The sequence below is a fragment of the Puma concolor genome, unplaced genomic scaffold (assembly GCF_028749965.1).
Source record: "Puma concolor isolate L17-30 unplaced genomic scaffold, mPumCon1.1.hap2 unalloc_scaffold_86, whole genome shotgun sequence".
NCBI classification, from domain to species: domain Eukaryota; kingdom Metazoa; phylum Chordata; class Mammalia; order Carnivora; family Felidae; genus Puma; species Puma concolor.
The window spans coordinates 50,952-61,764 of record NW_028240298.1 but is presented as its reverse complement, the minus strand read 5'-3'; the positions used below and the strand labels follow the sequence as shown (position 1 = coordinate 61,764).

General features: G+C 57.2%; 1 protein-coding gene across 1 annotated transcript in view; it reads left to right on the top strand.

Moving 5' to 3' along the window:
- Nucleotides 1-3,036: 3,036 nt before the first annotated feature.
- Nucleotides 3,037-10,813, top strand: part of LOC147570826 (complement C3-like) — a 45,244-nt gene continuing 37,467 nt past the window's right edge. The window contains exons 1-12 of the mRNA XM_086696757.1: nt 3,037-3,190; nt 3,582-3,774; nt 4,210-4,372; nt 4,471-4,541; nt 6,305-6,399; nt 6,480-6,562; nt 6,645-6,735; nt 7,012-7,114; nt 7,206-7,332; nt 9,739-9,854; nt 9,960-10,106; nt 10,500-10,709. Of these exons, the coding sequence (XP_086552883.1) occupies nt 3,114-3,190; nt 3,582-3,774; nt 4,210-4,372; nt 4,471-4,541; nt 6,305-6,399; nt 6,480-6,562; nt 6,645-6,735; nt 7,012-7,114; nt 7,206-7,332; nt 9,739-9,854; nt 9,960-10,106; nt 10,500-10,709 (1,476 nt within the window). The 5' untranslated portion in view covers nt 3,037-3,113. The remainder of the gene's footprint in view (nt 3,191-3,581; nt 3,775-4,209; nt 4,373-4,470; nt 4,542-6,304; nt 6,400-6,479; nt 6,563-6,644; nt 6,736-7,011; nt 7,115-7,205; nt 7,333-9,738; nt 9,855-9,959; nt 10,107-10,499; nt 10,710-10,813) is intronic.

Genomic DNA, 10,813 nt, shown 5'->3' with positions numbered 1-10,813 from the left:
CTGCAAGGGTCAGGCCAGAAATGACGATGCCCTAGTGTGTTAGTGCAGTCTGGCGGCTGTAACAAGATGCCCTACACCGGGCGCCTCAAACGGCAGACATGCATCTCTCAGGGTTCCGGAGGCTGGAAGTCTGAGACACAGGTGCCAGCTTGGTCGGGCTCTGGTGAGGGCTCTGTTCCTGGCTTGTAGACAGTGGCCCTCTCACTGGGTCCTCAAACGTCTTCAAATGGCAGAGACAGAGAGGGAGGGAGAGAGTCTCCCGTCAGGGGCACTCATCCCATTCAGGAAGACTCCACCCTCCTGACCTAACCGCCTCCCCAGGGCCCCACCTACAGAGGCCATCAGGTAGGTGATCAGGACATCACCAAATGAACGGGGGAGGGGCACAGACACTCAGCCCACAGCACTTAGCAAAGGCAGCAGCGGTGGGTCTGGAAACAGGTGGCTGGGTTCACATCAGACGTTGAGACTGAAGGGCCAGGGCTTGCGAAAAGGTGGGATGTGGGGGAGAAGAGAAAGAGGGCTACTCAGGCCAGTTCGAGGTGCCCCCGGGACGACTCCCAGGCCTTGGATTCAGCCTAGTTAACCTAGCGGCTGGTGGTTACACCACCTGTCCGTGAGTTCCAATTTGAACTTGCATCCATGCATGCACGCATGCACACACACACTCACAGGCACACTCATGCACATGTACGCACACCCACACATGCAGGCGTATGTGTGTCTGCTCCTGCACACACCCGTGCACGTGAACACTCATGCACATCGGACACGCACACGCACCTACATGCACACACCTACACACACCCGCATGTGTGCATAGATGCACCAACATGCATGCCTGCACCTGCACTCATCTCCATGCACACATACACACAGCATACACACGCACACACGCGCGCACACACACACAAACCACTCTTGTATTTTGCACTTCCTTAACCACCATCTCAAACACTATATAGTATTTTCTTCTTTACGAGGCTCATTGTCTCTCACCCCAACAATGGGAGCTCCTTAACACCAGGGACTTATGTCTGTCTTGTTCACAGCTGTGGCCTCAAACCTAGAACAGTGCCTGGCACACACGTATCCAGGAATATTTGATCGAGGAGTGACCAAAGGCTGAACCCAGGTACCCATAGGCGCCTGTCTGCAGCGCGTGAAGCCCAGGACCATTGGGCAATTGTGGTTTCTTCCCTGCCCTCAGGGACCCAGCCATGCTAGCCCTGCCCTGAGGTGACTCAGGACCTCATCTGCTCAGGCATAGGGAGACAGTTCTATGGCCCTCAGTATATATGGTGGATGGACAGACAGACATCCCATTCACGAGGCTGGGGCACAGCCACAGGTGAAGACAGCCCTGCAGTGCGTGCCAGCTGAGCCTGGGCCTCCTGCTGCTGCTGCTGGCTGCTGGGGGAGATGGCCACACCCCTGCTGGTGAGTAGGGACTCAGGGCTTGTGGCAGGTGGGTGTCCTATGTCACTGTGCATGTCTCTGTGCACGTGTGTGCAGGACAGGAGACAGATTAAGTGTAGCCCATTGCAAGTCAATTCACTTCTCTGAACCTCAGTTTCCTCATCTGTAAAATGGGTGTGATAATACAAGTACCTACCTCACAGGGAATGAAATACGATACTGTGTGTGTACATGAGCTGGAAGAAGTGATTCTGCAGCCGTGAGGCCACAGACCACAGGGGTGCAGACAACAGACAGATGGACTGGGACAGTGAGTGCAGGGGAGAGGGAGGACGATGGGGGACGGCTTGGAGGATGGGCAGGGCTGTCAACGAAACAAGGTGAGGAAGAGAAGCAGGTGTTGGAAACAGTAAACATACAGTCCACGTGCAGTGGGGTCTCACCACGTGCGGGGCACCAGGCTGAGCCTCTGCCTGCCCCATGCCACTGGCTTGTCACCCAATGCTCAGAGGGACATTCATGGCTGTGAATGTCCAGCCTGCCCCTGCACCCTCCAGGGTGGGGGTCCCTGATGCTCAGGCCCCTCCTGAGCTTGAGTCAGGGGTGCGGGGGAGCGGGGGAAGCAGCCATGGGGCAGATCAGATCCAGCCGGGCCAAGTTTACCTTCCAGTTAATGAGTAATGAGTAGGGGGAGAAGGGGAGGCCTGGGCTGCATGGTGGGGGAGGTGCCCTGGCCGTGGGTCCTGGGGGGAAAATCTCAGAAAGCAGTGTAGCAAGGACCCCATCCTGGAAGTGGGGGGCCAGGAGGGGAGGGGCAGTCCCCGCTGTTCCCAGGCCTGGCACCGACTCAAGGGTGAGGGTGGGGGGTGCAGCAGGGAAATCACTGCACTCAAGGGGGTGGGGGGGAGAGGGGTGCCCGGGCTCCCCCCGCCCAGAAATCCTCCCCCTTCCTTCCCCTTCTTCTCCTTCCTCCAGCTGGGGTGCCAGACGAAACTCAGGACACCAGTTCAACTGGAATCGGGGACACGCAGCCAATACTGTGTTGGGGTTAAGTGCCTTCCAGAGACCCCACTTAGCCTCAACCCAGGCAGCCTGGCCCTCCGGCTGTCCGACCTGGAATGTTGGGCAGGGCACGCCAGCTAACGGGAATCCCATCCGCCAGGCCTCCTCCTCTCTCTCCCCTGCTGGCTTATCTTGCCTGCCATCCCTCTCCCACACTTCCGGGCACAATGGGCATAGAGATGAACCCATAGGAAGGCATTGGTTAACAAACGCATGGCCAGAAACTGACTGGGCGCCAGGCCCCGATACCTGGGGTGAGGAGCTCTCTGGCCCTCAGTGTTCCTCCGCCGCTAAGTAGGTGCAACAGGGAAAGGTCCCTGTTTGCCAACTGACCTTGACCCTGAGGGAGACCTTGGCAGGGGGAAGGTGTGTCCATGTTGCTGGAGGACATGCCCTTGGGTTACTTACCCCAGGACACACTGGCCCCAGGGATTGAAAAACTTAGGAAACGGTATTGAGCAATCTGGGGCAGCTCCAGGAAGGGGGAAGCCACGGGAGCTACGGGAGCTACGGGCTGGGCTGAGGTTGCAGGGGGAGGCGGGAGCCAGATAAAAGGCAGCCTCCAGCAGCCTCTGCTCATTCCCTCCCAGTCCGTTTCCTCCGTCCCTCTGTCCCTCCACCGTCCCTGCACCATGGGGCCTGCCTCGGGCCCCAGCCTGCTGCTGCTGCTGCTGCTTCCCATCCTGCCCCTGGCACCGGGGGACCCCATGTGAGTGGTCATGACCCTTCTCCAAACCGGGCTACTTGTGAGGTGGGGGTGGGGTTCAGGTCCTAGTAGAATCCAGGGCGCACGTGGGTGTCTGTGGAGGCAGGGGTCAGCGGGTTGGGATGTGAATGGACTTGGGCTGCCTGGGAGCTCATGATTTCATGAGCTGGGGGTTCATGGCACTCGGGTTACAATGGGAGGCGGATGTTTCTAGAAGCAGGGGTCTGCGGGTTTGGGTGCCTGTGGTGTGTTCAGTGATTCCGTGGCTGCAGAATCACTTGGAGGCCTCGAGATCTGACTTCACAGGATTTGGGGGCTTCGTGATATGTCGGTGAGGGTTGGAACCGTGGTCCCTACAACGGCAGCTCCATCCCGTGTTCCACCCGACCTGCAGGTTCTCCATGATCACCCCCAACATCCTGCGGCTGGAGAATGAGGAGAAGGTGCTGCTGGAGGCCCATGACTATGGAGGCAACATTGCTGTCACAGTCAGCGTCAACGACTTTCCAGACAGGAAGATAAGTTTGTCCAGAGGAAACACTTATCTGACCAAGGATAATGACCACATAAGCACAGTCAACATCAAGGTGCGTGCACCTGCTGGCGCCCCTCCCCGCTCTGAGTCTCCTCCATGTTTTGAACCCATCCTACTTGGAAGCCCCTCCCCATTATGACCAGGTGCCACTTGGAAGCCCCTCCCCTCTCTGAGACTCCTCTTTCAATTAGCTTCTCCTATCCTGAGCCCCTAGCTTTGAGCCCCTCTCCTAAGAGAGGTCCTCTGAGCCCCTTGTCTGATTCCCCCTACTCATCCCCCTTTCTGATCCCTACCCATCTTAGACCCTTACTCCCCCCCCCCCACTACCCCTCTGCTCCCAACCTGGGCACACCAGGGAGATCCGGAGTGGTGGACAGGTGCTATTGGCAGGAAGGGCAGACAGGTGTGGACCCCTCTGAAAGCCTGGAGCTGAATGCGGGCAAGGGGCCGGGAGGCAGCATCTCAATGATTCTCTGGCTATGCCTAGATCCCAGCCAACCGGGAATTAACATCAGGGAAGGGGAAAAAATTCGTGACTGTCCAGGCGGACTTCGGGGGCACTGTGGTGGAGAAGGTGGTGCTGGTCAGCTTTCAGAGTGGGTACCTCTTCATCCAGACGGACAAGCCCATCTATACCCCAGGCTCCACGGGTAAGGGGCTGGGCGGTGGCTGGAGAGAGGGCTGGGGGGGACTGTGGGGAGGGGCAGGGCCTCACTCACCGCCCCCTTTCTCTAACATCATCTCCCAGTCCTCTATCGGATCTTTACCGTGGACAACGACCTACTGCCCGTGGGCCGGATCATTATTTTCAGCATCCAGGTACCAGCAGCGGGGTACCCAGACAATGACTCCCCCTGGGCAGAGACTCGGGGAGAGACAAAGAGATAGAGACAGAGAAGAGATTCTGGAAAAGGCAGGACTGCAGAGGCCTAAAGGCAAAGAGACCTGTAGAGCCACGAACACAGAAAGAGCCCTGGACACAGGGCAGAGATCCAGGGATACCAGGCACAGTGATGCTTCTGCCCGTGGATTCCGGCTCCAGACAAACCTCTGGGGACCGTGTCACTCTGGACAGGTCACTTCACCCTCCTGGGCCTTGGTTTTCTCAGCTGAAGATTGAGATGACAGATAAAAACTCTCTGTAGCCCAATCCGCCTCCTGCTGCCAGGGGGCAGCCTCGAGCACCCAACTCCTGTCCCACCCTCCTCCACCCAGAGCCCTCCAGGAGCTCCCACCTCCTTGGGGTAAAAGCCTAAGTCCTCCCAGCACTCCCCAAGGCCCTGCAAGACTTGCCCTGTCCCCTACCTGTCCTCCTCTCCTCCTCTCCTCCCCCTCTTCCCCTCACTCACTCTGCTCCAGCCACATGGGCCTTATTGCTGTCCCTCCAACTGCCATAAAGAGCCAGCCCTAGGACCTTTGCACAGGCTGTTCCCCCACTACTCACAAAACGCTCTTCCTCCAAATACCCACATAGCTTGCCCCATCACGTCATTCAAGTCTCTGCTCAAATGTCACCGATGGCACAATTTTACAGAGAAGCCTGAGGACCTGTAAAATTGCAGACACCCTCTCCCAACTCATACACCCACGCACACACACACACACACACACACACACACACACACTCCACTGGTCTCCCTTCCTGTCATCTCCTTTAGGCACCCTATAAATTGAATGTATTCATTTGCTAATTGCCCGTTCCCTAGACCTCCAAAGAACCTAAATTCCAGACAGGATGGGTGCTTGGCATACAGTAATTTCTTTACAATTTACTGGGCTAAGGCAGGAAAGGGGTGGGGGGGGAGGGGGAATGGAAGGAGGAAGTGAAGGACAGAGGGAAGAGGTAGGTGGTTCTCAGAGGATCATCATGAGTACTTCTTGCAATCATGCAAAGTTAACAGGGACCAGGTCCTGACAGCCACAAGGTGACTGTGGGGATCGGTGGGATTTGTGGGGAACGGAGAACACACACCTCTAACGGTAGAGCCTCTGCCCAGTTCCAGTCAAATGTCGCTATGTGCCAACAGGAACCCGTATCCATGGTTATCCCAATTTCCAAGAGAAGCCAGAAAGCCAGATTTTTCATGATGTCTCCTGGTGTTTAGTTATTTGCAACGAATGACATACTGTGTGTTAGGTTGAACCACACGACTTTGTATTCTTGTAGGTCAAAGAGTCGAAGGTAGGCAATGCTGTGTGACTTAGCGCCCATAGGATGCTTACCACAGGGTCCCGCACAAAGTAGGTGATAAATGCTAATTACTATCAGTATTCAGACAGCTGCCGACGAGAGTGAGCTCCAGCTTACATGAATCATGTGCCAAGCCAGTGAGGGAGGGGCTATGTTCCTCTCCTTCTTCTAGCTGGGCACATTGAGCACAGAGACATCAAGTAATTTGCCCAAGGTGACACAGCACGTAAATGGGAGAGTGGGCATTTGAACCCAGGCTGACTGACTCAAGTCCATGTTCATAACCACTGCCCCAGTAGTCATGACACACAGAGAGTGTCCAGACACAGAGAGGAGGAAGAGAGCCTAGGGGCTAAGCCAGGTCTCTGAAGAGACACACCCTCCCTGTCAGACCCCCGACGGTGTTCCCATCAAGAGGGACTTCTTGTCTTCTGGGAGGCTGTTTGGCATCTCGTCCCTGTCTTGGAACATCCCGGAGCAGGTCAAGTATGTCAGGCCCTCCTAGAGGGGGTTCCCTATGCCAAGGGAGGGCGTCTGGCTGGCTCACTCACCTGCCTTCCCCACAGTACAGGGCAGTGGAAGATAGAAGCCCACTATGAAGATGCCCCACAGCAGGTATTCTCTGCTGAGTTCGAGGTGAAGGAGTACGGTAAGAGGAGGAAGGAGTCAGGGTGGGGGCCCCAGGTGCCAGGCCCAGTGCTGACAGCCTACTGGTGCCGTCTCGACCCCAGTGCTGCCCAGTTTTGAGGTCCAAGTGGAGCCTACAGAGAAATTCTACTACATTGATGACCCACAGGGCCTGGAGGTCACCATCACGGCCAGGTGAGGGGCTAGGAATGGGGCCAGGCGGGAGGGGAGGGGAGGGGGGCCAGGTGAGGGCTAGATGACGGGCCAGGTTGGCAGCTAGGGGTGGAGCCAGGTAGGGGCCGGGTAAGGGAACCCGGGTGCAGTGTGGCCAGGTGTGGGACCAGGTGGGCGCTGAGTGAAGAACCAGATACTGGCCAGGTAAGCACCAGGCGCGGGACCAGGGGTCCGTGGAAGTTTGCAGGCAGCCTCACCCTTCAGGAGAGGAGCATCTGAGACCCTCTTGCCTCTCAGGTTCTTGTATGGGAAGAATGTGGATGGAATAGCCTTCGTCATCTTTGGGGTCCAGGATGGTGAACAGAGGATTTCGCTGCCCCAGTCCCTCACCCGTGTTCAGGTGCTCTGCCCCTCTGAGCCTCCTCCACTTTGGACTTCCCCCTCCCTCACCTGCGCCCCTCCCCGTCTCTGAGCCTTCCTTCCTCCCCCAGATCGATGATGGCAGTGGGGAGGCCAGGCTGGAACGAAAGGTCCTGCTGAGCGGGGTGGAACCCTCCGGAGCAGATGCCCTGGTGGGGAAGTCGTTGTACGTGTCTGTCACCGTTATCCTGCACTCAGGTGAGGCCTGGTCTGAGGAAAGGGACCCAAATGAGGGGGGAGGCCCAGTGTGAGGGCAGAGGCCCAGAATGGATGTGGAATGCAGTGTGACAGGGGAGAACCAGTCTGAGGGCAAAGGCCAAGTGTAAGAGAGGATATCCAGAGGAAAGTGATACCCAGTGAGACAAAGGAGGCCCATCTGAGGGTGGGGGGAGCCCCAGAATGAAAGTGGGATCCAGTCTGATAGAGGAGGCCCAGTCTGAGGGGGGAGGGAGCCCCAGAATGAATGTGGGATCCAGTCTGACATGGGAGGCCCAGTCTGAGGGCGGAAGGAGCCCCAGAATGAATGTGGGATCCAGTCTGATAGAGGTGGCCCATTCTGAGTAGGGGAGGTCCAGAAGGAAAATGAGATCCAGTCTGTAGAGGAGGCCCAGTCTGAGGGGGTAGGTTCAGTATGAAGGTGTGATCCAGTCTGATAGAGGAGGTCCAGTCTGAGGGGGAGGCCAGAATGAAGGTGGGATCCAGTCTGACAGGGCAGGCCCAGTCTGTGGGGGAAGGCCCAAATGAATGTGGGATCCAGTCTGATAGAGGAGGCCCAGTCTGAGGGGGGAGGTCGAGTATGAATGTGGGATCCAGTCCGAGCGGAGGCCCAATCTGATGGGGGGGAGGCCAGAATGAAGGTGGGATCCAGTCTGACAGGGCAGGCCCAGTCTGAGGGGGAAGGCCCAAATGAATGTGGGATCCAGTCTGATAGAGGAGGCCCAGTCTGAGGGGGGAGGTCGAGTATGAATGTGGGATCCAGTCCGAGCGGAGGCCCAATCTGATGGGGGGGAGGCCAGAATGAAGGTGGGATCCAGTCTGATAGTGAAGCCCAGTCTGATAGGGGAGGCCAGTATTAAGGTGGGATCCAGTTTGACAGAAGAGCCCCAGTGAGGGGGAGCCCAGAATGAAGGTGGGATCCAGTCTGATACAGGAGGCCCAGTCTGAGGGGGCGAGGCCCAGTATGAATGTGGGATCCAGTCTGATAGAGGAGGCCCAATCTCATGGGGGGACGCCAGAATCAAGGTGGGAACCAGTCTGATACAGGAGGCCCAGTGAGGGTGCAGGCCAGAATGAAGGTGGGATCCAGTCTGACAGAGGAGACCCAGTCTGAGGGCAGAGGCCCAGTATGAAGGTGGGATCCAGTCTGATAGAGGAAGCCCAGTCTGAGTGGGGATGCCCACTATGAAGGTGGGATCCAGTCTGATAGACAAGGGCCAGTCTGAGTGGGGAGGCCCAGTATGAAAGTGGGATCCAGTCTGATAGAGAAGCCCAGTCTGAGAGGGGAGGCCAGAATGAAGGTGTTATTTTGTCCAACAGAGGAGGCCCAGTGAGGGGGGAGCTCAGAATGAAGGTGAAATCCAGTCTGATAGAGGAGGCCCAGTCTGAAGGGGGGAGGCCAGAATGAAGGTGGGATGCAGTCTGATAGAGGTGGCTGAGTCTGAGGGGGGAGGCCCAGAATAAAATTGGGATGTAGTCTGTCAGGTGAGGCCAAGTCTGAGAGGGGAGGCCCAGTATGAATATGGGAACCAGTCTGATAGAGGAGGCCCATTCTGAGGGGGGGGAGCTCCAGAATGAAGGGGGGATCCAGTCTGATATAGGAGGCCCAGTATGAAGGTGGGAGCCAGTCTGATAGAGGAGGCCCAGTCTGCCGGGGGGAGGCCAGAATGAAGGTGGGATCCAGTCTGACACAGGAGGCCCAGTCTGAGGGGGGAGGCCCAGTATGAATGCGTGATCCAGTCTGACAAAAGAGGCCAAGTCTGAAGGTGGCAGCCAGTGACAGGGTAGCCATAGTCTGAGGAATGAAGGTGCCTGCCAGTTTCTCAGAGGAGGCCTGGTCTGAGGGAGGCCCACTATGAAGGTGGGAAGTTGTCTGACAGAGGAGGCCTGGTCTGAGGGGGGAGGTCCAGAATAAAAGTGAGATCCAGTCTGATAGAGGAGGCCCAGTCTCAGGAGGGCGGCCCAAAATGAAATTGGGATCCAGTCTTACAGAATGGACCCAGTCTGAAAACAGGCCCAGTGAGGTTGGGGGCCAGTCTGACAGAGGAGGTCCCATCCTAGTGGGGAGGCCAGAATGAAGGTGGGCAACAGTCTGACAGAGGAAGTCTGATCACAGGAGGCCAGTATGAAGATTGGATCCTGTCTGATGGATGATGTCCAGTCTGAGGAGGGAGGCCCAGCATGAAGGTGGGATCCAGTCTGACAGAGGAGTCCCAGTGATGGGGGAGGAACAGAATGAAGGTTCTAGCCAGTCTGATGGGGGAGGAACAGAATGAAGGTTCCAGCCAGTCTGATGCAGGAGGCCCAGTCTGAGGGAGGCCCAGTGTAAGGTGTGGTCCAACCTGGAGGGGTGGCCCAGGAGCCTGCCCTCACGGCTGGCCCCCTCAGGCAGCGACATGGTGGAGGCGGAGCGCAGCGGGATCCCCATCGTGACCTCCCCCTACCAGATCCACTTCACTAAGACTTCCAAGTTCTTCAAACCAGGCATGCCCTTTGACCTCATGGTGAGACCCGGGGTGGGGCTGCCTCCCCCACCCTTCCCCTGAGCATCAGCCACGCCTCTGGGTCGACCTGAACGCCCTCCACCTGCCCCTGCACTGCACCCGCAGGTGTTCGTGACGAACCCCGACGGCTCCCCAGCCCCCAACGTCCCCGTGGTGACCCAGTACTCCAAAGGGTCCTCCTTCACCCAGGAAGACGGCGTGGCCAAGCTGATCATCAACACACACAAAACCTTTAGGTCCCTGCCCATCACCGTGAGTCCTCACCCTCCTCTCGCCCCACTTCTGGGAGATAGGGGACTGTATTTGCATGGAGGAACTCTGTCCTCTGCCACGGTCATCCTGCCACGTGAGGAGTGGGGTCCTTTTATTGTATCAGGGCTTCCTGCCATTCACATAGAGGGTTTTCATCTGTATAGAGGGGATCTTATCTGCACCAGCAGTCTGGCCATCTGCATAGGTATATTATAAAGATCCGGTGATTACATTTGACCCACCTGGATAATCCAAAACAGACTCCCCATCCTCAGACCCTTAATCCCATTTGCAAACTCCCTCGGCCAGGGAAGGTACCGTATTCCCAGGTCCCAGGGATTAGGATGTGGACATCTTTGGGGGGCCAGAATTCATCCCCCTTTCCTCACCCAGGTAAGCACTAGGAAGGATGGTATCCCAGAGTCACGACAGACCAACAGGACTATGAACGCCCAACCCTACAGCACCATGAGTAATAACTACCTGCACATCTCTGTGCCTCGCGTGGAGCTCAAGCCAGGGGAAGATCTCAACGTCAACTTCCACCTGCGAATTGACCCCACCACCACCCAGGAGAACAACATCCGCTACTTCACCTACCTGGTCCGTGCCCTCCTAGGATCCCAGACCCCTCCTCCTTACTTCTGCAGCACCCCCAGTCCAGGGCCACCCCCCTCCACCTTGCTGATTCTTCCTTATGCCAACCT